The 21,134-nt window shown below is 38.3% G+C and overlaps 1 protein-coding gene across 12 annotated transcripts in view; it reads right to left on the bottom strand.

Annotated features, from left to right (window-relative positions):
• LOC101743348 (protein Fe65 homolog) overlaps positions 1-21,134 on the bottom strand; it is a 78,882-nt gene that overhangs the window by 17,010 nt on the left and 40,738 nt on the right. For 5 of the 12 annotated variants that reach the window (XM_062672212.1, XM_062672207.1, XM_062672210.1 and 2 more), the window contains exons 2-3: positions 19,518-19,620; positions 9,764-9,905 (exon numbers count right to left, since the gene is read on the bottom strand). In XM_062672212.1, coding sequence (XP_062528196.1) covers positions 9,764-9,905; positions 19,518-19,563 — 188 coding nt within the window. In that variant the 5' untranslated portion in view covers positions 19,564-19,620. Of the gene's footprint in view, positions 1-9,763; positions 9,906-15,054; positions 15,280-19,517; positions 19,636-21,134 lie in introns of those variants that run through there. The other 7 variants (XM_012688399.4, XM_062672206.1, XM_062672205.1 and 4 more) reach the window with 3 other exon arrangements.

Genomic DNA, 21,134 nt, shown 5'->3' on the forward strand with positions numbered 1-21,134 from the left:
TTACCTACTCTTCAAACCGAAACGCATTACTGCTTCACGGCAGAAATAGGCAGGGCGGTGGTACCTACTCGCGCGGACTCACAAGAGGTCCTACTAACACCAGTAAATAAATTCTTCTAAATTGCCAGCCCTAATCCAGTCTAGATATTCCCAGACCGCAACCACTATCGTAAATTGCATCCATCAAAGTGCTTTTCATCAAAACATCCATAAAGATCGAGTGCAGAGTCCAGAAAATCGGTCAGAGCAATTGCGTTCGAAACTAGAAACATTTGCGTGAAACTTGGCCTATAGGACGCCGAAACTGCCCCTTTTAACAGGCAATTGGACTCCCCCGCAAATTAGGGGGCTCTCTAACTGCCTATTCGGAGCATTAATGGGGTAAAATTCCCCGATCTCAGTTTACATTCGGAACTTTTGTTTTACGTTTTCGAAATATAATTAAGATTTAAAACTAAGTACATATAAATGACAATTAAGAATATTAACTGTTTAAAAATTCAAGTCTGAATGAACTCTGATGAAGGTTATTAACATTGCTAATAAGTTGATTGTCTGTATTGAGGTGCGTGGATAGTTTTTTTATTTGTAACGCCTTTTGGTCAGGCCTCATAAAGGAGTTTACATTAATTGCAATGGATGTCCAGTGCTCTAAACACTTCATAGCTCTGATCTAGTGATAAGGCAACCCATCTATATGAACAAGTGAATGCCTTTTTATTTTTATTTTTTATTTCTTAGATGGGTGGACGAGTTCACAGCCCACCTGGCGTTAAGTGTGTTAACTGGTTACTTGATCCCATAGATATCTACAACGTAAATGCCGCCCGTCACCTTGAGATATGAGTTGTAAGGTCTCAGTATAGTTACAACGGCTGTCCCATGCTTCAACGCGAAACGCATTACTTCTTCACGGCAGAAATTGGAAGGTTGGTGGTACCTAACCGTGCGGACTCACAAGACGTCCTACCATCAGTAATTACGCAAATTATAAATTTGCGAGTTGGATTTTTATTACACATTGCGAGTTTATTAACGTTCTCGATAGCGTAAAAGTTAACTCGTATTTGTGTGCAGTTGGAACAGCGCTCCTAGCGGCAAACCTAGGCAAAAGTTTACTGTACACTTTACAACTAGACGCTTCATTTTATTACACACAGGAGTCTGTAACTATGTGTTTCTTGTTAGATTTTAAAATAGAACATCAGCGCTAAATAGAAACATCGCTGCGTCGTCCAAGTCGTTAATGCTATTCATCTACAGTAGTCTACACTGCAACCACATGTCGTTTTGAACACGTAATAAACTCGTATATTGCGTCTTGCAAACATTCAACGGGTTTCATGTGAAAATAATTTACATGTTACTTTTTGTAAAATTTTATCTGCCTGCTTTACTGCGCTCGAATGTACCGTAAATGCATCGCCGAGTTTCTACCCTCGAAAATGAAACTAGAGACGAATATTTTAATACTACAATGTCTATCTATATCGAGGATATGATTGTATGTTTTGTTTGTTTGTTTGAGAAATAATAAATAATCTTAGTAGATTACGAATGTTCTAGATTTAGGGAAATTACTATTTGTCCGCTTCCGGACATTCTGCAAACAAACACGTTAATGATAAAAATGAAAGCAAACACACACAGAAATATATGTATAAATATAAATTAATACGTGAAGCAAAAACTTTGTATCCCTTTTTACGAAAATTGCGCGGACGGAGGAGTATGAAATTTTCCACACTTATAGAGAATATAGAGAAGAAGTGCACAATAGTAATATTTTTGTCAAATAATGCATAAAAGATACATTAAATCAATAAAGAAAACATTACACACACTACATACCATGTATTTGACGCACACACGCATGCATACTATTTATTGTCAAACTTTTGTTCTTGACGTCTGTTGTCAAATTGAGAATATTATTGTTTGTCTTTATTAATATTTTTTTTATAGAGTAGCCTTGGCGAAATTTGTGATTATAGAAGTATAAAATACAATGATAATAATGTACAAACTTACAATTCCAATTAATTATAGTCGAATTTCGACTACTGCGGGACCTCTAGTAAATATAAATGCGTTTCAGTTTGAAAGGTAAGGCAGCAGTTGTCGTTTGAAGTCGTCGTGGCCTAACGGATAAGACGTCCGGTGCATTCGTGTTGAGCGATGCAACGGTGTTCGAAATCTCAGGCGGGTACCAATTTTTCTAACGAAATACGTACTCAACAAATGTTCACGATTGACTTCCACGGTGAAGGAATAACATCGTGAAATAAAAATCAAACCCGCAAAATTATAGTTTGCGTAATTACTGCTGGTAGGACATCTTGTGAGTCCGCGCGGGTAGGTACCACCACCCTGCCTATTTCTGCCGTGAAGCAGTAATGCGTTTCGGTTTGAAAGGCAGCCGTTGTAACTAGCCTTGAGACCTTAGACCTTATATCTCAAGGTGGGTGGCGCATTTACGTTGTGGATGTCTATGGGCTCCAGTAACCACTTAACACCAGGTGGGCTGTGAGCTCGTCCACCCATCTAAGCAATACAAAAAAAGTTGTACTGTAAAAACTGAAGCTTAGAGCTGCTACTGATGTCTATGGGCTTCGGTGACCCCTTAACACCAGGCGGACCGTGAGCTTATCCACCCATATTAACATAAAAAATAAACAACAATTTTTTTTTTTCGGAATTTCATTTCAAATCGTGTCATAACTAAAAAAAGTAATACATCTCAGATATCGGATTTCATTATTGACCGCTAGATGGCACTAGTAACATAAAAAATACAGTTCATATTGAAAAAATATTATGCCATTATATTAATAGTGACAGTAGTATTATTTATTATGCTTTTTGACATTTCGTGTGGAATTCTAAGAGGTTTGAAGGCGCGAACAATATCAATTACAAATCTGTTATCACCTAAAATTGTCATGATTCTGTCTATGTAGTAATAAATCAAAAGATGTATGCAAGTCCGGCCTCTTCGATCATGCGTGGTAAAAACCCTAATTTTATTTCCCTACCGAAATTCTTCAACTGGTACAATAGAAATAATTTGCGTACGCGATTACAGGACTACTCCCTTATTTTTTCTGTAGGCACTTTATATATTTGTAATTTATCTATTATACTCACAGTCAGTGCCTATAAATAGAGTGAGTTTTCGCTGCGCCAGTAATACGGTCGTGCGCAATGCTACGTGAGGATTTGCAGTTCAATTTTCAGAGGAAAATTGCGGAATCGATTGTAAGCTCGGTGCGAGTCATAGGAGGAAGCGTTTTGAAATAGCGCTTTCAATAATAGGACTTTTTTTTCCAAAATTCTAAAAATTATTTTTAACAGTAGTTGTCAATAACTATTATATTTATTTTATTGAATACCATAAAATATATAGATAGATATAGGACTAAATGTATTATAATTGAAGATAATCAAGGGTTCGATTTTTTTCATATTATATATGCAATTATTGGTTGTTGTGTAACATAAGTAACCCTATATTATTTATATGATAGGAACTATATCTTTCCAACAATATTTAACTTCTTTTTTTTTAAAACAGAATCATAAAAAAAATTATAAATATCTAATAAACTAACTGGGTAATATACTGACATCAATTCTATGAATCCTTTTTTTCTTTTCTTTTTAAATTATGAATTTTAGTTATTTGGAACTTTAAAAACGCTAAAAGCTTCGAAAATTCCCTTCCGAGTGAAACTGTCATCTCGAAAACAAATGCATTGTTTCCAGATAAATGCAACATGGCTGTGTACGAACAGTTAGGATTCTTCCATTGCGTCAAGTATCGTAAAAGATTGCGCTTTCTATCTTAGAAAAGACAAGATGCTGTTTGCCTCAAAATTTAATGATTTATTTTGAAATAGAAATTTTATTCGCACTTATTTATATTAAGTTTTCAGTTTTTCATTGTTCTATACAAAAACATTGCAATGAACTGTCGATACGGTTTTTGTGTACGACCTTAATGTTGTTTTATAGGTTTATGATAACAATTTTTTTTTTATTGCTTATAAGGGTGGACGAGCTCACACCCCACCTGGTGTTAAGTGGTTACTGGAGCCCATAGATATGTACAACGTAAATGCGCCACCCACCTTGAGATATGAGTTCTAAGATCTCAGTACAGTTACAACAGCTGCCCCACCCTTCAAACCGAAACGCATTACTGCTTAATGGCAGAAATGGGCATGATGGTGGTACCTACCCGTGCGGACTCACAAGAGGTCCTACCACCAGTAACAACATCTGTATTGTATGTAAATGTGCATATTAAATGAGAATTTAATAAAATACATTAAGCACGAAAATTAGGAGAAAAATGTTGCTACACTACTCAGCAAACCTAAAACAATAAAATCTTGGACACAAAGTTTTCACCTTTTTTCTCCTTCGTATTGCTAGTAGCCTCAAGTGGTTATGCTAGCTTCACCGAAGGGCCAGGCGAGATCACAGGGCTCAACCTGCGAGTCTTTGCTAACATTTGCTCTATTAAGGACAGTGCTTTGCTGAATCTACCACCGGATCGGATTTATAGCTCACTGAGAAGATCCGGCGAGAAACTCAGTGGACACTATCTGTGGGATAATTCACACGACGAACCCTTGGCCGCATTCTACGGGTTCTACAAGAACAGTGACCAGATCTTATTTTCATCAACCAAAATTCTTGCTGAACAGAAAATATAAAAACGCAAAGAAAGCGTTTGGAAAATCAATACGATGTTCGTGCAATAGTTAACTATCTAACTTTAAAAGTTTTGTTATATCGTTTGGGGGCGACGTCTGACCCTCGTAAAAGTAATAATGCGCTTGTTCTCCAAAACGAAGCAGCGTTACAAAGTTAATGGGAACGTTAGCCTTTTGTATTTAGATATATTATATTTATATTTTTCATTGGGCTTACGCGAGTCGCATACACAATTAATACTAATCACACGATTTAATCTCGATTTTTTTATTTGTATTATAATTATATTATTTCCGAAGTTTATTTACATTTGTTTATTTAGTATATTTAGTTTTAATTAAAACATAGCTTTGCTTACAAAGTACTCCGTAAGGGAATTTAAAGTAAAGATGGTAAAATATGGCGAAGCCCGTGATACATATTTAAGATTTGAATAAATAAAGAAATAATCTTATTACAGAATTTCTATTAAACTATTGTATAAAAATATAATTAAGCTGTATTACCTATCTACCTGCACACCATTAAAGTATTCACGTCTAAAGTAAAAAAATATCATGTGTTGTGTGCTTAATTTTAACTAATACAACCTCCGGCGAATCCTTAAAATCAATCGAAAAACTCAAAAAAAAAAAAAAAAACATATATTGAAAATCAATGTTCATTTTAGTGAATGTGTAGTTAAGGGTACTTCAGTCAATGACTTTTTAATCAATACCACCACAAGTATCTGTTAGATTACTTACTGGGAAGACACAAGAGAACGTTTCTGTAAAATTAATTAATTATAAAATATTAATTTATTTTAACATCATTATTATAACATTTTTATTTTTATTAATTTAATGAATACAACGCGCGCTGTCAGTAACTTTAAGAGGCGTTCGTAAAAGCGTTAAAATACGTACATAATATCTGCTTCAGCTTATCACTTGTACTCAACGTTAACACTGGCGTGTTGTTATGCGCGCTGAGCGGATGTTGTACAGTGCGCTACACTCCGCTCCGGATATTATTTTGGACCATTACATAAACAAAATAAGCGATTTGATGTATGTATGGATTATAATAGACGATGAAAATTTAAATTCTCATTGTATAGGTACAATATATTAATCAGTTATTTAAAAGGAAATGACTGACTTTACTGGTGGTAGGACCTCTTGTGAGTGCGCACGGGTAGGTACCACCATCCTGTCTATTTTAGCCGTGAAGCAGTAATGCGTTTCGGTTTGAAGGGTGGGGCAGCCGTTGTAATGTAGAAGTCGATGAATACTGAGACCTTAGAACTCATATCTCAAGGTGGCGGCATTTACGTTATAGATGTCTATGGGCTCCAGTAATCACTTAACACTAGGTGGGCTGTGAGCGTCCTCCAATCTATGCAATAAAAAAAAAATACATTTCGTTGTAACAAGTATGGACGAACACTTTTTTTATTACTTACATGACATAGCCCACTCGGTGCTAAATGGTTACCGCAGCCCATAGACATCAACAATGTAAAAGCGCCACCCACTTTGAGATAAGACTTTTAAATCTCAGATTTTTAGTACAATTGCTACCCTACCTTTCAAACCGAAACGCATTACTGCTTCACGGCAAATATCGACAGGGCGGTAGTACCTACTCATACAGGCTCGCAAGACACCTACTGCCAGCAAAACGTAAGCTCACATAAAAATTATTACTCTAATTGGTCTATTTTTAATACGCTTTTTATTAGCTTCAGACGTATGTATAATATGTTAGTATGTTATAATAGTATGTAACGGAATCTTTGAACATGATTTTGACCCCCTTCAAAACGTCGAATTAACTCAAAATTTGGTATACTTATTAAGGACCGATGACAATTCAATATTAAAAAAAAAATTGAAAAAAAATAGTAATTGAAAAACTTGAAATTCAACTACAAAATGAAAAATAAATAATAGTTTAAAAAAAGTAACAGAATACGCTTTTATAGAAAATCCATAAAATCCATCCAAAAAAAATTTATTTTCTATTTTTTAATTGAATTTTCTATAAAAGCGTACTTTGGTTAGTTTTTTTAAACTATTATTTTTTTGTTTCGCTTTCGAAAAAAGAAACTTACACTATAAACACTGATGAGCTTTCACCAGATTTCGAAGATTCAATACAAAAATATGTAGCTTGTACCACGGGTGCTAAGATACGAACCAAATAAGACCGAAGTAATTCTAATATAAATTGTAGAAGGCCAGCTTCCATGTTGTAAGTGTGAATAAAAGAAAAATCGTCCAAGTTTCGTTTTATCTCATTACGCGACTTTTGTATTACGCGGAAAGGATTGAAGTTAAAATATTACGAATTTTTAACCGACTTCAAAAAAGGAGGAGGTTCTCAATTCGACTGGATGTTTTTTGTTTTATGTTTGTTACCTCATAACTTTTGACTGGGTGAATCGATTTTGATGATTCTTTTTTTAATTGGAAAGCTGACGCTTCTCGTGTGGTCCCATTTCAATTTAGTCCAGTTCTGATTATGGTATCCATGGGAAAACCATATAAGTCTTAAATTTGAATTAAGTGCGCGACAAATAGATGAATAACTCAATATCACGCTAACCGATTTCGATGATTATTGTTTTTAGTGTATATGAATTTGTTTTAGAATATCTTGTTTTTGTTCTATTTGAAGTCGGGTTTTTGTTAAAGCATGTCTATTTACAATTATTACTGATGCTATTTTTAACGTTTTTTTAACTGATTATTTATTAACATGTCGTCTGTTATTTTACGTGTGCAATGGGCGAAGCACGGGACCACTGCAAGCGATCGATGCAAGCGGCTGCGCACTGCTCAGGTCGATGCACCCGTCATCTGGCGCCCGTGACGTCACCACCCATCCAGGCGTCGTGCACTACCCTGCCCTGCCCCCAGACCGTTGCGTAATACATTGCGTGCAATGTTCCCTTAATAATCTTCTTGTATTGACATGCTTTAGATGCGATGCTTCTAAAACCTAAGCTTTCGCTGACCAAGCTACGATTTTTTTTCCTGCCTAAGCTGATAGAGCAGCCTTTCCCAAAGTGGGCGATAACGCCCCCTCGTCGGCGCTGCAGGCCTTAAGGGGGGCGGTAAGATACCCAGAAAAAAAATGGGGGCGTTGTGTAGAGGCTTGGGAGACGATTAGTAATTTCATCTCGAAGGACCTTTAGACACCGACTGAGCTCTCGCTATAGTGGTTTATAAGGAGGTGAAAAAATAGGGGTGCTAAAAAAGTATTTCTACTCAAAGTAGGCAGTAGACAAAATAAGTTTGGGAGCCCCTGGTCTAGAGAGACCATATCAGCGTAACCTTAACTAATAGGTGAGCTCACAGGGCTCAAACCTGACGATGATGCTAACACGAACCCTAGAACCCTAGCAAGAGCCGTGCTTCGCAGAATCTACCATCGGGTCGGAAACGCGACCCACTGAGAAGATCCTGCGAGAAACTCAGTGGGCTGTGTACGTGGGTTAATTTACTCGTCGAACCGTTCGTCGCAAGCGACGGGTTCGACGATGATGACCGGTGCTTGGGGTACCTAAAAGCATCGTTGGTGGATCGGGAGGAACCGAAATGACGTGTTTTGGGCGACGTCGACTGTTTACCATTCGGTCCGCAGGATCGGCTATGCAGTTTCCGGCGGCCACGATGAGGGGATTCTCATGTCGTACCGGTTTATCGAAGTGGAAGCTATAGTTCTTCGCTGTTACGTAATAGTCAAGCATACAGTTGTTATACTACATAGCAGTGATTCTCAACCACTGTTCCGCGGCACTTTTGTGTGCCGCCAAATTACAAAAGTGTGCCGCCAAATTTTGCGAATATATAATAATATTAATATTATTAAATTATATCATTTTAAAAGAAAAATATTTTAATATTATATTTATATTAAATTATAAAAGGAAAAATATTTTAAACATGAATATATGTATATTTAAATCCACAAAAAAAAATTATAGTATATTTTAGTTTATTTCGTATATTACAATTTTTTTATAAACTATTTATGCAGTGTGTTGTAGTAAGTAAATAATTCTTATCTTTTTTTTTGTGTGCCGCCAAATTTTGAAATCGTTAAATATGTGCCGCAACAAAAAAAAAAGGTTGAGAATCACTGCTATATAGAATATATCGACGGGTGAGATAATTTCACCTAATACGCGACATTTATCTTTGTAATTAAAGGTCCGTTTTATTTGGTATTAGTATCAACAGTTTGATGTTTTTAATTGAATTTCAATTAAGTTAACCCCGTTCAGAGAGCTGAAGGAATTATTTTTTTGTTATGATATTGTTTCCCAAACTTTAATCTTTAAATTCTACTTATTCTGTAAAGTTTCAAAAGTGTTGCTTAAAACCAAACAACAGCTTTTCATCCCTCGATATAATATCAAAATTAACTTATCATGTGTGTGACTGAGTTTTTATTTTTACTTTGAGCCAAAACGCAGCAGTGTGCTTAGTGCGAGTTTTTTAACGTTCTCTATAGCGTAAAAGTTAACTCAAATTTGTATGGAGTTGGAACAACGCTCCTAGCGGCAAACGAAGGGAAGCTCTTCCAACTCCATTCAAATTATAAACAAGACAAGAAATAATTACACAAGTAAAAAAACCCGCTTCTTTTGTCCGTAGATCTTGTAAGTTGTATGATGCTAAGTTCTCTAATGCTGATATCTTTTGCTTGTCACTTGTACTTGCATATAGAAAAGCTATTTTAAAATATATATTTATAAGGTGATTTAGTCCTATGAGTATTATAGTTTTATATTGTAAGTTGATGTATAAAATAATATGTGCGTATTGTGTTGCTTTTGTTTTTTTTTGTAATTCAAATTTCTAAATTTCTCTTCTCTGTTCACTTTCTACTTATAATGTGATTTTGATTGTGGAAACATATTTGGTTATTGTTTTAGCTATATTTTTTAAAATATTATTATATGTTTGTATTATACTGTTAGTTTCCCAAATAAATACATAAATAAGCATAATGGACTTATTTAGTGTCACGACGAAGGCACACTTACCGTCTGTTGTCCAGGTAGTTGTCGTAATCGTCGGGCGTGGTTTTGCCGTCGTGCATGTCGTACAGGTCGGTGTATATCGCGGATTCGATTCGGGACGGGTCCAAGTGGTAGTTCGGATTCTCGTATGAAAGCAGACCATTCTCTGTTGACAAAGAGACGTTGGTATTAAAATACGGCTGGCGGTAGGTGGCATGCGACTTCATGTCTCAAGACAGGCAATAGCATATCCATTGTGATATCTTTGGCTCCAATTATGTTTTTTTTTATTGCTTAGATGGGTGGACGAGCTCACAGTCCACCTGGTGTTAAGTGGTTACTGGAGCCCATAGACATCTACGACGTAAATGCGCCACCCACCTTGATATATAAGTTCTAAGGTCTCAGTATAGTTACAACGGCTGTCCCGCCCTTCAAACCGAAACGCATTACTGCTTCACGGAATAAGCAGGGTTAATTCAAATTTATTAAAAAATATATTCTATTTTTTAGTTGGATTTTCTATAAAAGAGTATTGTGTTTGTTTTTTTAAAAAAAAACCGTACCTAACCTAATCAATGGTAGGACGTATTGTTAATCTCCACGGGTAGGACACGCCTTCCTGCTTGTTTCGGCTGTGAAGCAGTCATGCGTTCCTGTCCATCCTGGCTGAACCCGTGCTCGCCCTTCGTGACGAGGTTGGGCAAGCCTTCGAGCCATTCATTACCTTTCTATCCAAATAAAATAACCTTTCCGGTTTGAAGGGTGGGGCAACTGTTGTATTATAGAATTGAAAGTTTGACCTTCCCTTTTATTGTGCTTATATTGATGAGCTTTGGAAATAAGCTTGGAAATAAGCAGATATCTGCATACATATGTCATTAGGAAAAAATTAAAAAGATAACATAAAATGTATATAATGTATGTGTATGTATATAATATGTATCTTTCACTGGTGGTAGGACCTCTTGGGAGTCCGCACGGGTAGGTACCACCACCCCGCCTATTTCTGCCGTGAAGCAGTAATGCGTTTCGGTTTGAAGGGCGTTCGCAGCCGTTGTAACTATACTGAGACCTTAGATCTTGTATCTCAAGGTGGGTGGCGCCAACTAGGAAATATAAAAATAAAAAATTAAAATTGTCTTGAGTCGTCCGTGTTTAAGATTTTTAATAATTTTGCGAAAACTAGTCTGTATTAAATCGTGTAACAGACATTTAATTTACATAATATTGCTGACGGAGCGTTAGCAGCTATTTCAATCGACATCAAAAGAGGAAGAGGTTATTAATACGACTGTATTGTTTTATCTGTGTTACCAGAAAACTTTTTTCGATGCGAATTAATTTCGATAAGTATTTTTTTAAAAGCTTGTAATTCTCATTTGGTACAATTTTATCAAGTTCTGACAAAAAATATCGGTTTTTTATTATAATTTAACGTATTGCCATGTTAGAATACATATTTTGAAACGTGTTTTTGACGTGACAACGTCTTATAATTCGATGGAGCCGGCTGCACGCACGAAAAAACATGACTCATGCGGCGTTACCTCGCTCTGGGGCGTTCCATTAAGGCTTGAAGTGCAAGCGAGAGCGCGCAACGAGCGACAAAGAGGCACAATCGGCCTCCGCGTTCGGCAGCGTTTGACATCTGTCTCTCTCCTACTTGAGTGAGCGATGCATCCGCGTGGACAGCTGCTATACAATAATACATTTATATGTTTTCGTCAAGTATGAAGTTCAGTGAAAAGTGAATGTGGTGTCAATTGTTTATAGTCACGATAATTGCGTTAAACGAAAAATGAAACCATTCCATCAGTATTTTCTTATGACGTTGTCACGTTCAACTATCGTTAGTAAACCGACTTTACAGACAACCGATTTTTTTTTCGGGAAACGTGCTATTTAATATGGCAACACAAATTAAATTCGCGACAACGGACAGGTAATGTCATCGCAATCGTTGGAGCTTCAGCCTCGTCTACATTAACTGATTCCAACCAAGTGCTAATGACATTGATGTACTAATGCCATGAGTTTTAATGCTTATAGGGGTGACTGCGCTCACAGCCCCCGCGGTTAATTAGTGGCCGGAGACAATAGACATCACTACGTATAACACCTTGAAACATGAGGTCGTAGTGTAACAGCTGTGCCACCCTTCAAACCTTAGAAACCCTTCAACATTAGAAATAGGAGCAGGGGAAAGGTCCCTTCCTTCCACCGGTAATAATTACTTAATAGCTAATTTTTACTGCTGGTAGGACGTCTTGTGAATCCGCACGGGTAGGTGCCACCACTCTGCCTATTTCTACCGTGAAGCAGTAATGCGTTTCGGTTTGAAGGGTGGGGTAGCCGTTGTAACTATACTTGAGACTTTCGAACTTATATCTCAAGGTAGGTGGCGGCATTACGTTGTAGATGTCTATGGGCTCCGGTAACTATTTAACACCAGGTAGAATGTGACCTCGTCCACCCATCTAAGCAATAAAAAAATAATAAAAAACCTTTCGAGTCTTACACGAAAAGGATCTTTCTTCTTTATATTATACCTGACAGTGAGTGAGTGATCACAGTTACTCACGGATATTAACAATGCTAGGGACATATTCAAGCCAATCCGTGCTCACGACTCGTGCAATGAAAGCCTCTTAGCGCTCAGGAAGCACCATGGAGGAAACACGCTCATGTTATCAGGATCAAAATTCGACCGGTATAGAGAGAGGCACGTGTATTGTCCTCAATTTTTATTAATGACGTTGTTTATCAGTCTGCTTAGTGCGAGTTTTTTTTAACGTTCTCGATAGCGTAAAAGTTAACTCATATATTTGTATGCTGTTGGAACAGCGCCCCTAGCGGCAAACGTAGGCAAACTTTCCAACTCCATACAAATTTGAGTTAACTTTTACGCTATCGAGAACGTTAAAAAACTCGCACTAAGCAAACCGAGCAACTACAACACAGTTCTTAGACACAGCGAGAACGTGCGTCACTGGCATACGAAGCGAATTTCCGATACTACAATTATGAGTCATGAACCAAGGTGTTATAAAGGTCATATTCCCATGCGGTGCTGATATGAGTAACGATGTGACCTCGCTTTACGTTTGAACCCTGACTTTGATACGAAAAATTATAATTGAACGCTCTCTGATTCAGACTTCTGTACAATATCAATGGAATCTAAGTTTGGCGCGTCGTTGCGCATAGCGGTAGGCAGCGGCTTGGCTCTGCCCCTGGCATTGCTGAAGTCCATGGGCAACGGTAACCACTCACCATCAGGTGGGCCGTATGCTCGTCAGCCGACAAGGGCAATAAAAAAAAAAAAATAGAAAAAAAACTTTTAAACTATTCGCGCGCCATCTATAATTGGGACAGTTTTTTGGTAAATCTTTGTCCCTACCCAATCACTGGTAGTCTAAGGAGCTGTTTCAGCTATACAAAAGCTTTGGTAAGTCGATGGGATTGGACCTCAGTTTGAAAGGTGGGACAGCCGTTGTAACTATACTGAGACCTTAGAACTCATATCTCAAGGTGGGTAGCGGCATTTACGTTGTAGATGTCTATCGGCTCCGGTAACCACTTAACACCAGGTGGGCTGTGAGCTCGTCCACCCATCTAAGGAATAAAAAAAAAGTAAAAATAATATTTTTATTTATTACACATACCAGAAGGTAACCACAATTTCGCTTAATACTACCACGTAGCAATCATGGGTTCCAATCTGTACAGTGGGAGAGTCATCAGAACGACCTTGAGACATCAGGCCGTAACCTCAACCGTGTGTCAAGAAATGTGTCGCGATCCACAAATACACTACCAAGATAGGGCAATAAAGTATTAGATTTTGAAGAAACCAGATTCTCTTAACAGGTTTGAAGGTCAAATGGCCACAACTCTGTGTAAAAATCAGACAAGACCTTGTAGGCAATGCCTCAGATAGAATAAAAATATTATAGTCTACGCTTAATAAGTATGTATTTATCGTTTTTAATCTGATAAACACGGGATCTATGTACCAGAGAGGAGCCTACCGGCACCGCAAACCACATACTTTATTTATTTATTGCTTAGATAGACGAGCTCACAGCCCACTTGATGTTAAGTGGCTACTGGAGCCCATAGACATCTACAACCTAAATGCGCCACCCACCTTGAGATGTAAGTTCTAAGGTCTCAAGTATAGTTACAACGGCTGCCCCGCCCTTCAAACCGAAACGCATTACTGCTTCACGGCAGAAATAGGCAGGGTGGTGGTACCTACCCGCGCGGACTCACAAGAGGTCCAACCACCAGTAACACTAATGTATGGTGTGTATATATTTGTAATATAATTAATATTTCAACGCACCTACTATTATTTATTTTTCATGAAGTATCTATACTAATATTTATAATTATAAAGAGGAAAGATTTGTTTGTTTGTTTGTATTGAATAGGCTCCGAAGCTACTGAACTGATTTGAAAAATTATTTCACTGTTTGGAAGCTACACTATTTCCGAATGACATAGGCTATAATCTTTTTTGAAAAAAATTAGGGATCCTTACTAAAACTCCAATAATGTAACCCGAGGTGTAAAAAAATTACCTAAAATATTCTTTAAATCGCGTGCCCTGCGAAAACTATTGATGATAGAATAAAATAATGTACTACGACTTTGTAGAGCACATTATTATTTACAAAAAGTGTCGCGACAGTATATGTCTAACTATTATAGTTGTGCAGCTTTTGTTTTTTTTTTTTTCTACCTAAGCTGGTAGCCTTGAGAGGCTATTCCAGCGTAACCCTAACTAGTAGGTGACCCCACGGGGCTCAAACCTGATGACGTTGCTAACACGAACCTTAGCAAGAGCCGTACTTCGCAGTATCTACCACCGGATCGGAAACGCGACCCACTGAGAAGATCCGGCGAGAAACTCAGTGGGCTGTGTCTGGGAGTTAATTTACTCGTCGAGCCCTTCGTCGCAAGCAACGGGTTCGTCGAGAACGGTGACCGGTGCTTGAAGTACCTAAAAGCACCGTTAGTGGATCGGGAGGATCCGAGATGACGTGTTTTGGGCGACGTCGACTGCTTCCCATTCTGTCCGCAGGATCGGGAATGAGTTGTGCCGATTTAAGTGTTCTTTTAATTAAAAAAATAAAACAACGTCAAATATCGTTGAAATTTTTGTTAAAGACCCGAGCGGAGCCGGAGCGGGCCGCTAGTAATTAATAAGCAAATAATGACATACTTCTTTCTTCATTCTAATGTCACGACATATATCATCAGCCCGAATAGAAAAGCTAGTAACTCGTCAGTTCTATATTACGTACTCAAACACTTGGATGTGTCAAATCCGCACGTCACAGTTTTTGCTGTATCACCATTCGCAGATCTGCGATTCCGTTTGTCATCTAAATAAACTAATGGTTACTTGTGAATCTCCCATAAAGATTTTCAATTGCGTTTACATAACGCTGGTTTTGTTAGACTTGGGTCACTCAAGATCATGAAGTCTTGAGATGTTTCGAAATTGAATACCTACTTTTACTATGTGACATAACAATGTTCTTCGACAAAAACGTACAAATTTTCAATTTAAATTGTCAAAGTAAAACGTCTTTTTTTTCGACTAAAAAGGTTCGTCTAGTTTTGATTTTAATATGCAGATCGATATCTTCTCAGTGGTCGTAGGTTGAGGTTTTATTTGGAGACTGCATCCACGCCAATTTGTAAAATAGGTTAGCGCATGTAGATGTGTACCGTATGTTCCATGGGGAGTGCTCTGAGGAATTGTTTGAGACGATACCACCATCCGGTTTTTACCATCGCACCGCCCGCCACCGGAGTAGAGTTCATCCATACTACCTGGAGCCATTACGTTCATCCACAGTGCGTTTCCAGAGATATTTTTGCCACGTACCATCCGGCTTTGGAATGAGCTCCCCTCCACGGTGTTTCCCGAGCGCTATGACATGTCCTTCTTCAAACGAAGCTTGTGGAGAGTACTTAACGGTACGCAGCGGCTTCGCTCTGCCCCTGGCATTGGTCAAGTCCATGGGCGACGGTAACCACTCACCATCAGGTATTACAACATTTATTTGACCAAACCTCAAACTAGAATCTTCTCCTGTGTTTATACAAGAAACGCGTGCGAGACTAGAACCAGTACATCAGATCATTAATACAAAAATCTCATCTCTAACGATGGCTGTTAATATGTTTAGGTTATTTATGGGACAATAAAGAAGCTATAAGGGATTTTCTTGTTAGTGGTGGTAGGGCGGTGGTAGGTCCCATGCGGGTAGGTATCACCACCTTTCCCATTCTGCCGCAAAACAGTAATGCGTTTCGGTTTGAAGGGTGGGGTAGTCGTGGTGTCTACTGAGACTTACAAGTCTAATCTCAAGCTTGGTACCGACATTTACTTTGTTAATGTCTATGGGCTCCTGCTTACCAACAAGTGGGTTGTGAGCTCGTACATGCAGCTCGCATTGAAAAAACAAATTAAATAATTGAAAATGAGCATCAAAACATTTAGAACGAAGTATTTCATTACAAATATACTTGTCAGCCATTTCGTTACCACATTACTATGCAGACCCCAACAATTACTTCGCGATATAAGTACGAGCCGGGCAGACAGCGTCGCGGCGTTCAGAAGGTCGCTGGAAAATCAATAGGCGTACGGCTACTCAGGGTCGTGACGTCACAAGACGATCGTCTGAAAACCGCCAACCAGACTTTGTCCGTACCGCTTCGACTCATGTTTGACATTTTGGTTACACGATCACTTTTTTTTTCTTAGATGGGTGGACGAGCTCACAGCCCACCTGGTGTTAAGTGGTTGCTGGAGCCCATAGACATCTACAACGTAAATGCGTCACCCACCTTGAGATATGTTCTAAGGTCTCAGTATAGTTACAACGGCTGCCCCATCCTTCAAAACGAAACGTATTACTGCTTCACGGCAGAATTAGGCAGGGCGGTGGTAACTACGCGCGCGGACTCACAATAGGTCCTACCACCAGTAATTACGCAAATTATAATTTTGCGGGTTTTCATTTTTATTACACGATGTTATTCCTTCACCGTGGAAGTCAATCGTGAACATTTGTTGAGTAGGTAATTCATTAGAAAAGTTTGTACACGCTTGGGACTCGAACACCGGTGCATCGCTCAACACGAATGCACCGGACGTCTTATCCCTTAGTCCACGACGACTTGGGAGGGATTTTAGATAAACGAACTCATAGATCGAAATTGACTTAATCGATAAGCCGTAAGCTATTTTCAGCTATGATTACCTACATTACGTTAAAGTAAAGCTCAATTTAAAAATTAAAGTCACATCAATCACAGATAAAATGACGGAAAATCGCTTTAGATGGTGAAGGTCGCATTGGGCTTGCCAGAACAAAAGAAAGGTAGAGGCCGCCCGCCATCGAACTGGTGGTCAAACATCGAAAGAGACCTTAAGAAAGGCCAATTGCCAAAACCGACAACCCAGGACAGATCAGCCTGGCGCCGTAGAGTGAGGAGAACCATCCCCAGACAACGGGAACAGGGACGGATAGTAGTAGTATTTATTACCTACGTTACGTTCGATGTTTTGAAACTAAACATGATTACATGCCAAACCAAGACTGCCCTACGCTTCAAATCGGTGTATAACTTTGCACTAGTATGGTAGAGGAAGCTGTATTGGCATTTTAAAAACTGCCGAGTCTGACAGGCTGAGAAGAAAATGTGAAAGTGATCAGAGAACAGTCTTTAAAATAGACACGACCTTCAGAAATGAACGTCGGAAGAAGACGGCATTTTAAAGTAATGGAGTCATATGGCCTTATTTGCCTACTTATTAAGTGGTAACTTAATAAACTATTGCGGACGGTTAGTTCAACTCACGGGCTCAACCTGAGAGAATTTTCTAACACTAGCTCTAGTATGAAAGATCCTTTGCAAAATCTTTTTTTTTTTTTTTTTTTTTTATTGCTTAGATGAGTGGACGAGCTCACAGCCCACCTGGTGTTAAGTGGTTACTGGAGCCCATAGACATCTACAACGTAAATGCGCCACCCACCTTGAGATATAAGTTCTAAGGTCTCAATTATAGTTACAACGGCTGCCCCACCCTTCAAACCGAAACGCATTACTGCTTCACGGCAGAAATAGGCAGGGTGGTGGTACCTACCCGTGCGGACTCACAAGAGGTCCTACCACCAGTAATTACGCAAATTATAATTTTGCGGGTTTCATTTTTATTACACGATGTTATTCCTTCACCGTGGAAATCAATCGTGAACATTTGTTGAGTACGTATTTCATTAGAAAAATTGGTACCCGCCTGCGGGATTCGAACGCCGGTGCATCGCTCAACACGAATGCACCGGACGTCTTATCCGCTAGGCCACGACGACTTCACCGCTAGGCCACGACGACTTCGGACTACCACCGAATCGGAACCGCGATCCACTGAGAAGATCCGGCGAGAAGCTCAGTGGGCTGAGTCTATTGACTAGTTCACTCAACGAACTCTTAACTTATAAATAGCAAAAAGAAGTAGATAAGCTACCGCCTGGCAGCAGCGGCAGCAGCAGCTTGGCTGTGCCCTTGACATTGCCAATGTCCATGTGTGACGGTGACTATTAACTATAGGATGAGCCGCATACTCATCTGCCAATAAAGGCCATAAATAGAAAAATGATTTTTCCTGAGTTTCATGTCCTCGAACTGTTATGGTCAATGCAAAAGATAGAGAAACGCCGAGATAAAGCACTTAATGACACCTCTTGTCATCATTTACCACTCTCCACCTACCATTGCCGAACTGCGATCCAAAAGCCCAACAATTTTACGGTAACCTGTAAACATAACGATGTAATATCTCAGAATAACTAAACGTAAACATTGCTAGGGCAACGTAAGAAAGATAAATTTAACGTTACGACTACCAGCTTAGTTGAATACTGGAAAATAGAAATAAAAAGAGAATCAGTAGCGCTTGTGTGATTACTAACAAGAGATATGGGCATTTATGTTGCATTAAAACCTCGGATATGCTCTCACCGTAAACAGGTCAATAATTATGACAGCCACCGTAATTTAAAACTAAGACTTAGAACACGTCTACCGCGTCGACCATCAGAGTATATCGAGATACTAGTTGTTCAGGGTAGGGTCAACAGTAAAATACCTCATGAACGAAGCCCCATTATTACTATTTTTTTTTTAATTGCATAGTTTGTTGGACGAGCTCACAGTCCACCTGCTGTTAAGTGGTTACCAGACATCTACAACATAAATGCCGCCACCCACCTTGAGATATAAGTTCTAAGGACTCAGTATAGTTACAACGGCTGCCCTGCCCTTCAAACCGAAACCATCATCATGTCGACATGTAAACCACCGGTGGTAGGTGACTCTTGTGAGTCCGCACGGATAGGTACCACCGCCCCGCCTATTTCTGCCGTGAAACAGTAATGCGTTTCAGTTTGAAGAGTGGGGAAGCCGTTGTAACTATACTGAGACCTTAGAACATATATCTCAAGGTGTGTGGCGCATTTACGTTATAGATGTCTATGGGTTCCAGTAACCACTTAACACCAGGTGGGCTATGAGCTCGTCCACACATCTAGGCAATAAAATATAAATTAAAAAAAAACGCATTACTGCTTCACGGCTGAAATAGGCAGCGTGGTGGTACCTACCCAAGCGGACTCACATGAGGTCCTACCACCAGTAATGAACCGTTTGTCTAGAACAGCAATAAAAAAATTATCATTATTATACTCACTGTCTCGTTTGTGAAGACCCATTTTACTTGTATCACACACTCTCATCACAGTCCGATAACACTTTCTATGTCACTTTCGGGGCATTACCATTCTACACTTAAGCTGGGAACACACGAACTGAATTTAATGAAACCGCGAATCGAATTTTATCGGCTGCTTTATACTGCCGTTTAATGGTATGTTGTGACCGGTTTTCGCGTTGGATTTCGGTTATATGTTTGAGTTGTATAAGACTTGTTTCGCTTTGATAACAGAGGTTTTGATTTTGTGGGAACTTCAGTAGACTGATAAGACTGATTCGGCGGTACAGCACCTCACGCTTTTTTACAATAAAATCATTTTTTCTTACACTATTTTTAATTCAAATTTATTAAAATTTATTTTCTATTTCTTAGTTGGATTTCCTATATAAGCGTTATTTTGTTAGTTTTTTTTAAACTATTATTTATTTTTCATTTTTACTTAGTTGAATTAAATTTTTTTAATATATTTTTTTTAATATTGGGTCGTCATCGGTCCTTAATAAGCATACCAAATTTTGAGTTAATCCGACGTTTTGAAGGGGGTCAAAATCATGTTCAAAGATTCCGTTACAAACATACATACTAACATACATCTGAAGCTAATAAAAGCGTATTAAAAAGGACACAGTACACATTATGTCTCTATTGAATCAAGCGCACACTTTAAACTTTAATACTTACTAATATTAACACTTATTAAAATGTCTACCCACATTACATTTTAAAGTATGCGCTTTAAGGGTCAAAGTACAAAAATAGAAACTGAAAAAATTACAATACTTTAATTAAATATACGTTTGGCGTTTACCAAAAAACAAGAATTTTGGTTTAAGCCACTACAATTCAAAACGTGTGATTGATAAAACAGAGCCTCCGTGACTAACTTTGAGACTAACAAAAACTACCACCACAATACCACGATATTAAATATTAAATACCCCTAAATACTTTAAAGGCGCACTAATGATAAAATAAAATTCATAAAAAAAAATATGTGAGCCGTCACGGGACGCCTGGCAGATGTGAAACATCGACATTATTTTGTAAAAGTAATATGCAGAAAAGAACAGATTGTAATAGGAACTAAATATGTCTGATAAAATAAAATATTACGAAAAAATAATTTGTTTTCAAGTAAAACACAGGTTATGTGTACTGTAGCAAACAACACTGTATACACTACGGAGTATACACTATAGGTATCCGAGCTCAGTGTAGCGAGAGAGATGGCTTAACGCCGGATCGAGTGGGAGAGAATCGCACAGTCGATTGCGCATGGCGACGCGGCCCCACACCGTACACACTACTGCATATAGACTGTATATGAGTCGTCTATTATCTTTGACTTTGTATTCCATTGGCAGTCACAAAACTCTTCGGAACGACATCTTAGATAAATAACAGGTTAACTATTAACCTTTATTTAATGCAGGTTTTGAACCGTATTCTTTGAAGGAGACGATTATATTCAAATCAATCTGTATTGACATATCAATAACAAAATTTTGTCCAAATACACAGATTGCCACCTTTGATAATAGACGACTCATATATACCAAATGAAACGAATAACAAAACTGATTAAGTTTTATT

Source organism: Bombyx mori, chromosome 14 (genome assembly GCF_030269925.1).
Source record: "Bombyx mori chromosome 14, ASM3026992v2".
Lineage (NCBI taxonomy): Eukaryota > Metazoa > Arthropoda > Insecta > Lepidoptera > Bombycidae > Bombyx > Bombyx mori.